The sequence below is a fragment of the Ovis aries genome, chromosome 3 (assembly GCF_016772045.2).
Source record: "Ovis aries strain OAR_USU_Benz2616 breed Rambouillet chromosome 3, ARS-UI_Ramb_v3.0, whole genome shotgun sequence".
Classification (NCBI taxonomy): domain Eukaryota; kingdom Metazoa; phylum Chordata; class Mammalia; order Artiodactyla; family Bovidae; genus Ovis; species Ovis aries.
Genome location: NC_056056.1, coordinates 46,580,327 through 46,595,744, shown reverse-complemented (window position 1 = coordinate 46,595,744; position 15,418 = coordinate 46,580,327). Strand labels below are relative to the sequence as shown.

The following is a 15,418-nucleotide window of genomic DNA, read 5'->3' as shown; positions in this document are numbered from 1 at the left end:
CTCTTCTGTATTTATTATTTGTAGGCTTTTCTGATGATGGCGTGTGGTGGGATATCTTACTGTAGTTTCGATTTTCATTTCTCTAACAATTAGTGATACTGAGCATCTTTATATGTGCCTGTTGGCCAGAATGGAAGGTGCTTTTCCCATATCATACTGTTATTACAAACCTGTCCACTTAAACCACCACCAATAATCACAGAGTCGCTAAAATATTTACCTTATCATCCAAAGGAATGTCCTATTTACCTTATCATCCAAAGGAATCCAGAACAATGTTCCTATTCCTCATTCACTGAAATACTCATGGGAACAAACCACAAAATGAAAAATAGAAAAAAATAATTCAAAAGCAGGGGTTCTTAACCTAGAGTCCCTAGAGATTATAAATTGGAATTAAGACTGTAATTTATTGCTGATATGTTCAGTAGTTTTAAGAATGGATCTTTATTATTTTTCTTAAAAGGGTTTATAACTGCAAATAGTACTGAACAAGAACTCCTAATGAGATAGAGCAATTAAAATTCTATTAAATTCATAATATACAATATTTGCAAACAACCCACAGGTAGATAAAGTAAAATAAAATATTCCGTGTTTAAAAAAAGGAATGAAATTGATACATGCTCCAACACGGACTAACCTTGGCAACATATGCTATTGAAATAAAGCAGACACAAAATATTGTATGATTGTACATATGAGTTACCAAATAGGCAAATTCATAAAGACAAGTATAATAATGGTTAACAGTGACTGGGAAGAGTATAATAGTTAATGTTTAATGGATAGTTTCAAATGGAATGACAAAAAAATTCCAGAGATGAATAGTAAGGATGGTTGCACAATACTATGAATTTACTTACTGACAATGAACCATACATACACTTAAAATGGTAAATATGTATATTTAATCACAGAAGAGTTATTTTACTAAAAATTCAACATTTTTTTCTATAACAAAAGAATAATCATAAGAAAATCCACAACTCTTTAAAAAAAATTTTTGGATTTAAATAATTTTTTGGCCATGCCTGTCAGCCTAAGGGATCTTAGTTTCCCAACCAGAGATCAAGCCCACGCCCCCTGTATTGAAAGTGTGGAGTCAAACCACTGGACCACCAGTTCCTCCAAACCTCTTTAATAAAATCTACAGAGGTTCACATCTCCTGTGTTGATATGATGTAAGGATTAGGCATTGTGAGGTCTTAAATAAAGACCGCTTACGAAGTTCCACATAACTAGGAAATATTGGGGTGGGGACCACATTGTTATCATACCTTAAATAGCAATGGTAGGAAAACAGTTTTTGTCAATTACATATGATGCTGACATACAAATACTATAAAAAATATCGTGTTATCAGATAAAATGTAATCAATAGTTTGCTTTATTATCCCATCGTGTTATAAAACTGGCAAAAATACACCAGTAAGAGTGCTTGTTAAATCTGAGATCAGACTGGTACTTCACACATTACATTCCAGAATGGGGGGAGAATTTCTCATGGACTTGCTTAAAAGCCATGGCCTTAAGAGTCCAAACACTTAAAAGTTCTTTTCAAAATGACCAACAAAGGAAACAACTATCTCTGTTCAATAGGCCTAACAATATTAACTTAAATATACATACAGAGATGATGTGTAGGATGCTCAACAGCCTAAGTCACAGTGAGAAGCCATTATATATGTGCTACACTGGCTAGTATTTTAAAAAACTGACCATACCAAGCTTTGGTGAGGATGGGAAGCATACTGCTACTGAAAATGTAAAGTGATACAATCATTTTGGAGAACAGTTGGGCAGTTAAAAACATACACCTACCATATGATCTAGCCATTCTACTCCTAGCTTAATCAATTGAGTGACAGAAAGCAGACTGGGGTCTGGGGAGGTAAAGGAAAAGGCATTCACAAAAAAAAGGTCATGATTATAGTGGTGGTTTCACGCATGAGTCAAAATCTATCAAATTGTATGCCTGAACTTGTATAGTTTATTGTAAATGTTAAATATACCTTAATAAAACCATTAAAAAAAAGCAAACAATTTTTAAAAAGTCACTACTGCTTAAAGGCAACAAGTTAAATGTGATATTCAGTACAATGGGCGATTTTACGCATAGGAATGACCTGATTAGTTCTGTTTCTAAAATACACTAAACCCTTTGCTGAAAATATATCACAAGGGACAAACAGAAGTGGGTGTTAAAGAGCCCAGTTAGGATGTTACTGCAGAAATGTCAAGCCAATTGAGAGTAGTATATTGAGTGTTTGGTGAAATGGAGAGAAGTGGGAGTATTTTTTATGGAAAGGGGCTGACAATACACGTGTTTATCCACATTCAGCACCCAGATATGCAGAGCATTTTACACACATTACTTATTATATCCTGTTCCAATAACCATGCAAGACAATCAAAATAGTATGGCTTTATCACTATGAACTCTTTCCTTCACCATTGCTCTTTTCAATGTCAGCAAGTCTGTATATATTTCATAAAAATGTAACGATCTGTAAACTACATGTCTTAACAGATTAAAATATAATCCTTTGGTTTAAATGAACCACTCCCTATTTGGAAATTATTTCCCTTCATATATTAAAATTCAATCTTTTTCTTTAGGTGAAACCATTACCTTAAATAAAAACAACCAACTGAGACTTAAAACTTCAGTTTTTGCACAGCAAAGGAAACCATAAACCAAACAAAGACACTCTATAAAATGGGAGAAAACATTTGCAAATAACACAAATGACAAGAGATTCATCTCCATAATATACAAACAGTTCACACAGCTTAATATAAAAACGCTTCTCAAAAGACAAAAAAAAAAAAAAAAAAAAAATCAAACCATGGGCAAAAGATCTAAAGTTATTTTGTCCAAAGACACACAGACAGCCAAACAGAAATGAAAACCAAAATTACCATCAGGTATTGCCTCACACTGACCAGAATGGCCAGTCATCAAAAAGTCTACAAATAATAAGTGCTAGAGAGGCTGTGGAGAAAAAGGAACCTCCTATACTGTTAGTGGGAATATAAACTGGTACAGCCAGCATGGAGACCAGTTGTGAAGGTTCCTTAAGAAACTATGGAAGGGAACTTCTCCGGTGGTGCAGTAGTTAAGAATTCGCCTACCAATACAGGTGTCAGGGGTTTGATCCCTGGTGCAGGAAGATTCCCCATGCAGTGGGGTGGGGGAATCAGCCCATGCTCTTCAACAAAAGAAGCCAACACAACTAGAGCAGCATCCACTTGCCACAACCAGAAAAAGCCCATGCGCAGTGACAAAGACCCAGTGCACCCCAAAATAAATAAATGAAACAAAACTATGGAAGCAGTCTAAATGCCCATGACAGATGAATGGATAAAGATGTGAAACACAATGGCAGCCAGAAAAAAGAAAACAATAATGCCATTTGCAGCAACATGGATAGACCGAGAGAGATTATCATACCAAGTAAAGCAAACCAGAGAAAGTATCGAATGATGTCTCTTATATCTGGAATCTTTTAAATGATACAAATGAAATTTATACAATCGATACAGACTCACAAACTTACCGCTACCAAAAGAAAAGGAGGGTGATGGAAGGGATAAATTAGGAATTTGGGATTAAAATATACATACTATATATAAAATAGATAACTAAGACCTATTGTACAGCACAAGGAACTATACTCCATAGCTTTAAAAAATGTCTTGACTTATAGTACCTGATTTATGCTATTCACTTTGAGGTTAAAACTTAACCTCCAAAAAATCAACTATACATAATACATACACACGTATTATTTAAAAATGTAAAAGCAAAAATATTGGGAAAGTCATTAGGCTCTTAAATAAAGGACTGAATTCCAAATAAGGAGTGGTGTTAGTCACTAAACTAATTCAATACTAAGCAAGTAATTGAATAATTATATACCAGCTAGTGGAGGTGATGGAGTATCAGTTGAGCTATGTTAAATCCTGAAAGATGATGCTGTGAAGTGCTGCACTCAATATGCCAGCAAATTTGGAAAACTCAGCAGTGCCCAAAAGGTCAGTTTGCATTCCAATCCTAAAAAAGGCAATGCCAAAGAACGCTCAAACTACCGCACAATTGCACTCATCTCACGCGCTAGTGAAGTAATTAATGCTCAAAATTCTCCAAGCCAGAGGAACCAGAGATCAAATTGCCAACAACCGCTGGATCCTCGAAAAAGCAGGAGTTTCAGAAATACATCTATTTCTGCTTTACTGACTATCCCAAAGCCTTTGACTGTGTGGATCACAATAAACTGTGGAAAATTCTGAAAGAGATGGGAATACCAGACCACCTGACCTGCCTCTTGAGAAACCTGTATGCAGGTCAGGAAGCCACAGTTAGGACTGGACATGGAACAACAGACTGGTTCCAAATAGGAAAAGGAGTACGTCAAGGCTGTATATTGTCACCCTGCTTATCTAACTTCTATGCAGAGTACATCATGAGAAACGCTGGGCTGGAAGAAGCACAAGCTGGAATCAAGATTGCCAGGAGAAATACCAATAACCTCAGATATGCAGATGACACCACCCGTATGGCAGAGAGCAGAGCGAAGAGGAACTACAAAGCCTCTTGATGAAAGTGAGAGAGTGAAAAAGTTGGCCTAAAGCTCAACATTCAGAAAACTAAGATCATGGCATCCGGTCTCATCACTTCATGGCAGATAGATGTGGAAACAGTGTCAGACTTTATTTTTGGGGGCTCCAAAATCACTGCAGATAGTGATGCAGCCATGAAATTAAAAGATGCTTACTCCTTGGAAGAAAAGTTATGACCAACCTACAGGCTGGGACATTACTTTGCCAACAAAGGTCCATCTAGTCAAGGCTATGGTTTTTCCAGTAGTCATGTATGAATGTGAGAGTTGGACTGTGAAGAAAGGTGTATGTCAAAGAATTGATGCTTTTGAACTGTGGTGTTGGAGAAGACTCTTGAGAGCCCCTTGGACTGCAAGGAGGTCCAAACAGTCCATCCGAATGGAGATCAGTTCTGGGTGTTCTTTGGAAGGAATGATGCTAAAGCTGAAACTCCGGTACTTTGGCCACCTCATGTGAAGAGCTGACTCATTGGAAAAGACTCTGATGCTGGGAGGGATTGGGGGCAGGAGGAGAAGGGGACAACAGAGGATGAGATGGCTAGATGGCATCACTGACTCGATGGACATGAGTTTGGGTGAACTCCAGGAGTTGGTGATGGACAGGGAGGCCTGGCGTGCTGCAATTCATGGGGTCACAAAGAGTCAAGACACAACTGAGCAACTGAACTGAACTGAAGGACACACTAAGGGAAACCAAGGCAAGAGATGTCTAACTCAGTCTAGAATTGTCAAGTATATTTCTGGCAAAGTGCTTCAGAAAATGCCCTAAATTGAAAACGCCATTCCCCTAAAAACATGTGAAATTAACATCCGCTTATGGATGGATAAGAAACTGAAAGGTCATAAAATATGTACTAGACTGAAATAAGTGATTACAAAAATTCTTTTGGCTGGCTGTACAGCCAAACCTATCCTTCTCTGAAAATACATCAAGCACTGCCACTTTTGTGAATAAGCTTGTCTAAAGGGGCCAACCAGATTTTCCTTTTCTTTCACCACATGCTAGCACTCATATATACTAAGACTGGCTAACAAATGGAAGGTAACAGCTTAAAAGATTGACAAGTATAAACAAAAGGAATGTATAGTATTTCAGGGGTTATCCTGATTTATTTCAAACATCAAAGTTAAAGATGAACAAAAATTAACATTCAGAAATATTAGTATACTTTGTGAGATATAAAATCTTAGGATGGTACAAGCCTCTTAGGAATGACAAAGTTGGAAAGAATCATAAATATAGCAGTGAATAAATTTATGTCTCAATGTTTTGTAAACGAGATCAATTACTTTAAAAACACAAACTGAATTCATCATGCAAAGTTGTTGCTGCAGATCTAAAGTCCACTAACATTCTCTAGGAGCCGTTTTACACCCTCTTCTGATACTGAACCTCTGCAACACCCTAGAAATTACACTACACTTTCCCCTCCATGTAATGACTTCACTGACAGCGACGACCACGTATGTAGTGATAGTAACTTCAGGTATTTTTAGAAAAGGTTTACATTCCTCTCAATCTTACCACTAGTGTTAAGGGGAAACGTAAAGAGAAAGGTGAATTCTGATAAGATGTTTTCTTGTAAGTATAACTTTCAGAGAAATGTGAAGTGTCTCATTAATACAGAATAGGAACACATGAAGAATCCTCCACCAGTTTTTTTCCAAACAAGACTTTCAAACCTGAAAAATCTTATGTCCTGGAATATGCACAGAAATGTATGGAAGTTTTTGACTGTGATAAAAGCCAAAACATGCCACTCCCATTATTCATGTGGAAAGCAAAAAATGTCAAGTTCTCAACTGTAACCTCTGATATTATAAGCATATATTACTTCAAATCATTTAATTTTACAGCTGGAAAATAACTTGGGAGGATCATCGAGCATAATCCTTATCTAATAAGAAGCAAAGGTTTATGTGTTTAGAAATTGAAGAGGGACTTACCACAGTACAATGGCAATGAAATAAAAAATAAACACTTTCTGTTGGTATGGTAAGCCACGGCTCAAGCCACAAGTATAAAACAAAAATAGTAAAGGAACCAGGACTTCACTGAAGTCCCTAAAAGCAAGCAGTGATGAAGTACAAAGGATCTATTTGGGACAGGAGTCAAACCATACTTATTAATTTCTGAAGTCACAGAACATGATCTAAAATGGTTTCAAACCAAAATAAAACAGTAAAGACCCTCTTTGGGTGGCAGTATTCAAATACTTCCATACTATCATTCTTAATTCACAGTTTATGATGTTTTAGGGATATTGCTGTTAAAAAAAACTGTCCCATTCACCTCGAAATGTGCTATAAAGATGTCAAGATTTAAGTCAGGATTTCATAAATCCAGGTCACTATCCCATTATAAAGATGATATGAAAAAGGAGGTCAAAGACGACATCTTAAAAAGCGATAGTCCAAGAAAGGGAACATGATTTAATAGAACGCCATCGAAAGTAGAGTAACCCCATTATAAAGTCCAGACAAAGAAGCAACAAAGTAGTTAATAAGGCAGTATGTGAAAACCACATTAAAGAATTTCAAGACTAACTTTGCCCCTTGTTTCTTAAACCATGACTACTTTTATCATGGTAGTACAAAGGAAAAAGTTAAAATATTAATACCAGGCATCATCAAATCTTCATTTTTAAAAAATCTTTCCTGTTTTAGAAGCAAATCTTTTATAAGGTATGCTTAGAATTTCAAAAGGTAAAGTCCTATGATTTTTAAAACTTGGTTTTTCCTGTGCTGTTATGTTTATGTGTTATTCCTTCTATTTTAATACTCATTACTTGTTACCATGTGATGAATTTAAAACAATGCATAAGAGCACATATTCAAATTTCATTCACTTCAAACAGGTCCAGATTAACTATGAGTTGATAAAAATTTTTCACAATATTTACTGGAGAAAGTTGGACTAGTCTGGTTTCTGCTTTCTCCCAAATAAAACCTTATTCTTCCCCTGCCCCCAGCATCTGCCTTGCAACATGATGAAAGCAGTAAACAAACCATTAGTGCATAATAAACTATTAAAGATTTGACACATTCCTCCTAATAGTCAACTAACAAAAATGCCAGGGATAATAAATTCTGAATTTACAATTCTTTAAAACACTTTCCTACCTTCACATTGGTTCCTTGGAAGAATCTTCCACCTTGTTTTTATCACATTTTCCAAAATCTGTAGTCCATAATACTGAAAATTGGAGAATAAAAGTATGTGAATATGTTGCTATAAGACTGGCAATTTCCAGGATTCACAAATGGACAGACATTCACACATTTACATCTAAAGTTTCAAAAACAGTATGCTACCAAGTTTTAATTACATATATTAAACAAGGATCTATTCATTCGCCCATATACTGAATTTTCATGCATTTTCCTCATTTTATTGTTTACTACTCTATTTAACGTCCTGCTGTTTATACATGCTCACACCAGGAGGAAAAACCAAATAAAAAGCCCTTAGCAGCCAAATGGGCTAGGTCTGCAGAAGGAAAATGTAGCAGCCAGATATGAATTCACAGCATAAATGACTGCTTACAGGCTCACGTACTTTAACAAAACCAGGCTCCTAACAATTTAGCAGCTTGGATGTTCTCAAGCTTCCTACCATCTTCTAGGAGTTGTAAGCTCTTGGCCAAGTATTAAAGTATTGTCACAGATACTTTCTATAGAAAGTGTTTACAAACATCACTGGTGTGTTACTTAAGGAGCAGCAAGACAGCCCACGGGTTTAATTTTAAAATTTAACCCCACCCTTATAGTTGCTATTTCTACTAATTTAAAGATAAACTTTTGTGCACAGTCAAAATAATACACAAATGCATGTTGCAATCTGTATCTACCTTTCAGGTATTTCTTCCAAGTATATAAATAACTAAAAGTGTAAATTAATAAATACAAATACATACCACTTTGAAGCCATTTTGTCCCCCCTGTTGATTACTCACTCTAAATAGTCAACAATATTTATAACAATTTATAAGGCTACAGGAGTTACTACCCAAAATTATTACCATGACCAATTAGTGTGGATAGACAGGAGGAAGAAAAGGGTCAAAATCGTTGTGGTATGTTTCAACTGGTTGAACTAGGGAAGAACCAGCTAGAATACCTGAAAGGCAAACTCATTCATATATAGACATATAACCTCAGATTGCAAGTTTTGGCTGAGAATAAGAGTTCATCTTTAAAATGGTTAGTCACCACACAATAAAATAGGAGCATTAGTATTTCAACCAAAGGGATCATGTGAATGCACACTTTATGCAAAGCACAATATAGACTGTCCCAAACTACATTGTGCTCAAACAATGTTTTTGCTGTTTTCTTTCATTTTTAACATTTTGTACTTTTTAAGGGAAATTTTGCCATTTAAACCCAAATCCTACATTTGCAGAACATTCCTTAAAAATACTTCATAAATAAAAACAAGGCCAAAGCAAAATTCTGAAATTATAAATTTGACGCTATCAAAAGTTTCATAATCAGCAGCAAATGGTGAAGCTTTCTATTCTCTTTAAAGGTCTAACTCTCAGACACATGAAAATAAATAAAGGTAAATTTCTCACTGACTAAAATTCTAAATTAACTTTAAAAACATACTACTCTAAACTTGCTTTAAATTAATTTTATAGTCATGAAGTCAAGAGGGGCTGAAGTTTTACCAAGTCAAAACAAATGCACTTCCTACTACATGGAATGAATATACATCCTCTTGCTAATTTTCAACCAAATACAAAGATCTTTAAGAAACTAAGAAACAAAACCCACCATAAATACACCAGTTAAGAAGCAATAATCTTAACGATAACTTCACCATATTCAGCTGATATATTTTTAGCTTACCCCTTTTTTAATCTAAGGATATCCCCCCTTTATTTTGCTGCATTCATTTATTTACTTCTGCCTTTGTATCTGATACTTTGTTACCTAAATTACCAATTTACTGACCTCTAGTCCTTTCTTCAACTGTAAAAAAGTAGCACAAGTTTGTTGAAGATACAATTCATATTTTCATCTTTCTGCTAGGAGGGCTGAAGTAGGAAGCCCAATAAAAGCTGTTTACAAGTTAGTTCAAAGGAAGACACAGATCACTTTCAGAATACCCTAAAACCCAATCTTTCCTAGACATTGAGACTTTACAAATGATAAGAATTCAGTTATTTGAAAAGGGAGTATTTTAATGAAAAAATCTGGAAGTGACAGCCAAATCTGAGGGCCAATGGTAAACAACTACTTTGGAAATATACATAAATAATCCAAATATCATTTTGAAGTATTACATTTCTGCTTTACATCTCAGGACTTGAGAAAGCCACTGCTGAGTTATGAAGATGAGGGACAGATAACAGCAAAGACTACATGAAAAAAAAAAATAAATGCATGAAATGATCCCTATGGTAGAAATTTCTACTGAGCCCTTAGAAATACTTATTTTACGCATTGAATTCCCCTTTCCCCTCCCACCACCCATGAAACAAAAACAATTGATGAACAGAATTCAGTTAAAGGGAATCAAAAGGGTAGACCTTGTGGAGGCCTGCCGTCAAAGCCTAGCTGTGTCAGTTGCACAGGAAGACACCCCTTTTCTTCCTATTACAAGCAATCAACATAATGGAACATTATGATTAATATCAGGTAGTGTTAACATCTTTAAAGAAAAAAAAATGATTGCATAAAAGCCAAATGTCATAGTGCATAAATTTAGCACCAAATCATTTGTAATTTATGTAAATTGAAGAATTCTTTACCTGTTGCTTTCTTTCTGTTCCTCTAATCATCTCATTTTTCACAAGACAAATTTGAGTTTTTAAAAATACTGTTGATAAATCAACTTAAACATTAGTAATGTCTGTCAGTATAAAAAGCAAAATTTACCAGGCAAGCAAACAGGCAAACACTGTTATGTTACTTAAGGTTAGCACTTTGAGGAAGTTCTGGACTGTATTTTTGCCCTAAAATTTATAAGATGTCAAAACTAGTTAATATTTTAAAACTGTTAATTAACACAGTCTGATTTCAGAAACAGAGGTGAACATGGCTAATTTCTGTTTTAACACAATGTATACCAAGTGGAAACCTTGTGTGTATTTAAACAGAATGCCATGCATGTTATTTTATTACTTTAAGGCAGTTTAAAGAGAAGCGTGAATCATCAAGCCTAAACAGTCAAAACACATTTTGATCAACCTTTCTGTTCAAACTTAAGAAAGGACCCAAATGATAACATTTTCAACTGCAAATAAAAACTGAGTGCTGTCCCATTAAAAGCATCGGTACCACGGAGTCGGGTTTTACGCTGCCCACAAAACTTGGTTTTGGAGGTGCCTAGCCTGTGTTATATTGATCACTTGCCCAAAATAACACTTCTGATGTTTCATCTCTGAATAACATTCAGAATAACATTCAGAATTTATGCTGAGATCTGTACACATATTCTAAAAAGGAAAAAAACAAAAAACAAAAAACAAAAACACCCCCAAAACAACAAAAAGAAAAAGCCACCTTGCATACTAGTCCCAATTACAAAACTTCATTCATAATTCTTAGGACTATTTGCAAGAATTAATTCTATGTTTAAGACTAAATTTTGAAATAAGTCAACATTATTAAATGATTTGAGATAACAAAGGCTAATACTAAAAATGAGATACCTTCCTCAAAGTTTATGACTGGAAGAAAAGAAGAAACAATGGATTTTAAAACCACCGCTTGCTTACTTTTGTGTTCATATTCTGTGAAAACTCCAAAATTGTGTCGACTCTTGTCCACGCATCAGGATGCTCCTTTAAATGTGTCAGTACTTCTTGAGCCATTCTTTGCTAAAATAGTACACAAAAACAATTTTAAGCTAACTTGTTCTTTTCAAAGGTATCAATCAAGCAAGACAAAAGTCCAAATATAAGAATGATTTTATCAACTTTTGGAAATACTGGGGAAAAAAAAAAACTCCTTACAGAAATAAAAATGTGTCCATTATCAGTCTTAAAACTTCAGTTAAGAATGGAAATATACCTCTGAAACACAGAAGTGTTTTTTCCCCTTAATCTCCCTTATTTGGTATTCTCAAAACTGAACTTAAATTCTATCAATTCTAACAAAGAGCTACTCTGACATAAAGGGGTTCTCAGCACACAATCAACCAAAAAAAAAAGGCAACACAGAAAAATTCACATCTACTAGATAAACTGTGTAATGCTATACTCCGGTTTGTAAGGGTCACCAAGGTATCTTTAATAATATCTGTAAAATTATATTTCACGGGAGACAGACAAAAGCTAAGTCTAAGTCAGTCTACAAATCTCAAATACCTGTTGATACATACAAAACATTAAGACAGTCTCTCCGGTTTATGGTAAACAGAACTTTATCTGAAAAATCTTCTAATTTTATATATTAACTCCTAGCTTGAGATTTCTTTTTTGCTTTTGTATTTCTAAAATGCAAACCCAGAAATAATTTAACCTACAAAAACATCATCTAGAACATTAATAAAGTAAGTGTTCTTAAAATCTGTCAATTCTAGATGCTGTTGTACACTTGTTCTTTTAAATATCAGATCTAAAACGTATGGAACTTTGTACCTTTCTTAAATGCTATTTCCTTTGTTCCTTCTTTCTAGACAATCACTTTCATCATCTGATGTCTTTTCCTTGATTTTCACAGCATGTGTATGAATTTCATAAATATAGCTGTGTAGTTACTGTATTTTATATTAATAGTATACTATGGAAATCCTTCTGCACCTTGCTGTTTCCATTTGACAGTCTTTTCCCCTCCGCTTTACTGAGCTATGATTGACACCTGACAGTTTTAAAGATGTGGCCGTGTTGACATTATCTAGTTTCTTCATTTTAACTGCTGGTTTTTCGTATGATACGAACACTATGTTTTACCAAAGGCTAAAAAGTCTACTGATTCCCGCCCGCACCCCCCCCCTCACCCGCCAGGAAGCCAACAGGTTAATGCGTTTCACCTTTAAGGCTGATCTGTAGCTCAACTGGATCCTAATTATCTTTTGCCTGTTTCTACCACATGTCGTAACCAAAACAAAAAAAAAAAAAAAAGTAGTTATCCTTCTGGTTAGATCGTTTAGTTGATCAAGGGTTTGATTCTATGGGTAATTAATAAGAAATCATCAAAAAGTTAGGAGAAAAGCATTCTTATTTAAATCATCTCTGACAGAGACATCTCATAATATTAAGTTGGCTTTTATTCCAATTTACAAAAAAATCATTCTTCTCTTGTAGCTTTGATGTTAAGAAAGAAGTCTTTTCCTCAGGGAACAGATATCACATTCATGACTTTTTTCTCATGTATCAACGAGCAATACACACTGCTTATTGTTTAAAAGAAAACTTTGACAAATACTCACTAAATTAGGTAATGGTTCTGTACTCTAACAATAACACGAGAAACACTGTGGAACTTGAAAGAAAAATCAGGTGCCTGGGTTTCACTCTAAGGGTCCAGGATTAGAGCCAGAGTGTAGTCTTGAAATACAACTATGCATTTTTTAATTTGATTTCACTAAAGCACTGATGGCTTTAGAGGGTTCTAACTGTATTAGATAATAACCAACCAACAAAAGTAGAAAAAATAGTCATGTGAATTATTTAGGGTCAAAGCCCATTTTAGCAGTGTTTTGATTCTTCCCCTGAGAATATCTAACTGGAGACAATATCCAACTAGATAAAGACTTGAATGCAGTATAGTAACCCATATTAAGAGGATAAGGTGTATTAAACATCCATGCCTAGAAAGTTATTTGGTCATGATACAACTTCATTAGTTTTGAAGTGATGAGTATTCTACATATTATAAATGAATACTTTCCACAGTATTACTTTCATTTCAAACTCTGCATAAATCATGTTCCTTCCTTTTATATCATTCATTCTGTCATACTTTTACTCTCAAAAGTTACTTCTAGTATTTGCATCCTTTTAAAAAACTGTCCTAATCCCAGTATCCCCTTATATAACATATTCTTTTCTTAACTTAAAAGCCCAGGAGGGGTTAAAAGACACAAAAGGAAACCAAAGGGAAAATCTGGCATCTCCCTGTGCTACTAACTGAATGGTCAAAGTATTTTAGTTGCTAAGCAATAGATAAAAGAGTTCAAGACACTTAACACAGTATTGAAGAAAACACCGAACTCTATCATGTTTTTTTCTCCTGGCGGCCTACTTGGCTAAAAATGTTTATAACAGAAGGTAGTCCTAATATTACAGTGCTAAAATTTTACTATACTACCCATCTAAGCAAAAGTTCTACCTACATTCTTCTAATAATTTCTCTCCAAAGTTATGTTATCATTTCTAAAAAGTTAGGCTACATAAAGTTGAGTTTGAAAGCTTAATTAGCATAATTTCTAGTTGCTATTTTAAGTACATATTTTATGACAAACCAAAACCAAACACTCCCCACCAAACCATATATTAAAACAATGAGTTTACATCACATACATGTGCATTTACATCACATGTCTTCTTTACTATACTTTCAAAAGTACCCTTAAAGTAGCAGTCACTGGTAACAAGTGCTTTACAAAACCTCATCACTAACCCTCCAGTCTCCTCCAAGGTAGGGAACACTTTGTGGATGAGACTCCAGAGGAATGACCAGAAACCTTACTGGAATAAAATTAAGACATCTAACATTAAAACAATGCTTTCCAAACTTTTTATCCAAAATAAAAACCCTCAAAGAGGCGGTATATAAAAAACCGACTGAACAAGGAAGTTTAAAGATACCCCAACAGAAAAGGGGTTCTTAGCCGCCTTTAGGCTCTAAGCCTGTTTCCTAATCTATAACAAGTATCAACTTACTGATTATCTTTATACAACTGATTTGTCCTATGAGAGATCTAACTAAACATAAAATTTTTACTTTTGAGAAAGTTAATTTTGCTTTTATAAATGTGAAAATATTTGTAAAAACTTTTCTAAATCTACTCTCTATTCAGAAATCAAATTTAAAACAAAATCACTATATCTCAACACTATGAAACATTACTAATAGTAGTATTACACCCTACTCTTCATAACCACTATTCCAATTATAAGCGTAGAGCCCTGGTCTTTTTAGTCATCATACTTTTAGACACTGTGAACCAGGTTAAAAAAGAACAAAGACTAGACAGCAGTGGTAGCTTAATAATGTGATAAAATTGAACATCAATCTTCCTAGTGGCTTACAGACTTGTGCTTCTAATACAAAGTTGAACCCAACCTTGTTGTTGTTGTTCAGTCACTAAACATGTGACCCCATAGACTGTAGCCCTGCCAGGCTCCCATGTCCATGGGATTTCAAGAGCAAGAATACTGGAGTGGGTTGCCATTTCCTTCTCCAGGGGATCTTTCTGACCCTGGGATGGAACCTGTTTCCTGCATTGGCAGGCAGATTCTCTACCACTGAGCCACATACCCCTCACTTCATGCATTTCAATCTTACTTTCATACTTTCTTCCCAAAGCAGCTGTTTTGCATACATCATGTTGGGATGAAATGGAGCTTAAAACTTCATGTTGAACATATAATCATCAGGAAACAACTACTACATGGTAAGTGTAGTAAATACAGATACTTTTCAGAATGCTTTTGATCAAAAGTCCCTAGGAGTGTAAAACTGCACTAACAAGCTTACAAAATCACTGAAGAGTTATTTTTTGCACTCATACAACTTACATGGTCCTCAATGTTAGATTTCAGAAGGGAACAGAAATACTTATATACTTGCTAATATTTATGTACCATGTTTTTTAGACTATCTTCTATGTCCAC

At 34.8% G+C, this 15,418-nt stretch overlaps 1 protein-coding gene across 4 annotated transcripts in view; it reads right to left on the bottom strand.

Moving 5' to 3' along the window:
- XPO1 (exportin 1) overlaps positions 1 to 15,418 on the bottom strand; it is a 42,499-nt gene that overhangs the window by 22,192 nt on the left and 4,889 nt on the right. For 3 of the 4 annotated variants that reach the window (XM_027966715.2, XM_042246014.1, XM_027966716.3), the window contains 2 exons: positions 11,354 to 11,455; positions 7,749 to 7,821 (listed from right to left, as the gene is read on the bottom strand). In XM_027966715.2, the coding sequence (XP_027822516.1) occupies positions 7,749 to 7,821; positions 11,354 to 11,455 (175 nt within the window). Of the gene's footprint in view, positions 1 to 7,748; positions 7,822 to 10,384; positions 11,115 to 11,353; positions 11,456 to 15,418 lie in introns of those variants that run through there. The other variant, XM_042246015.2, reaches the window with a different exon arrangement.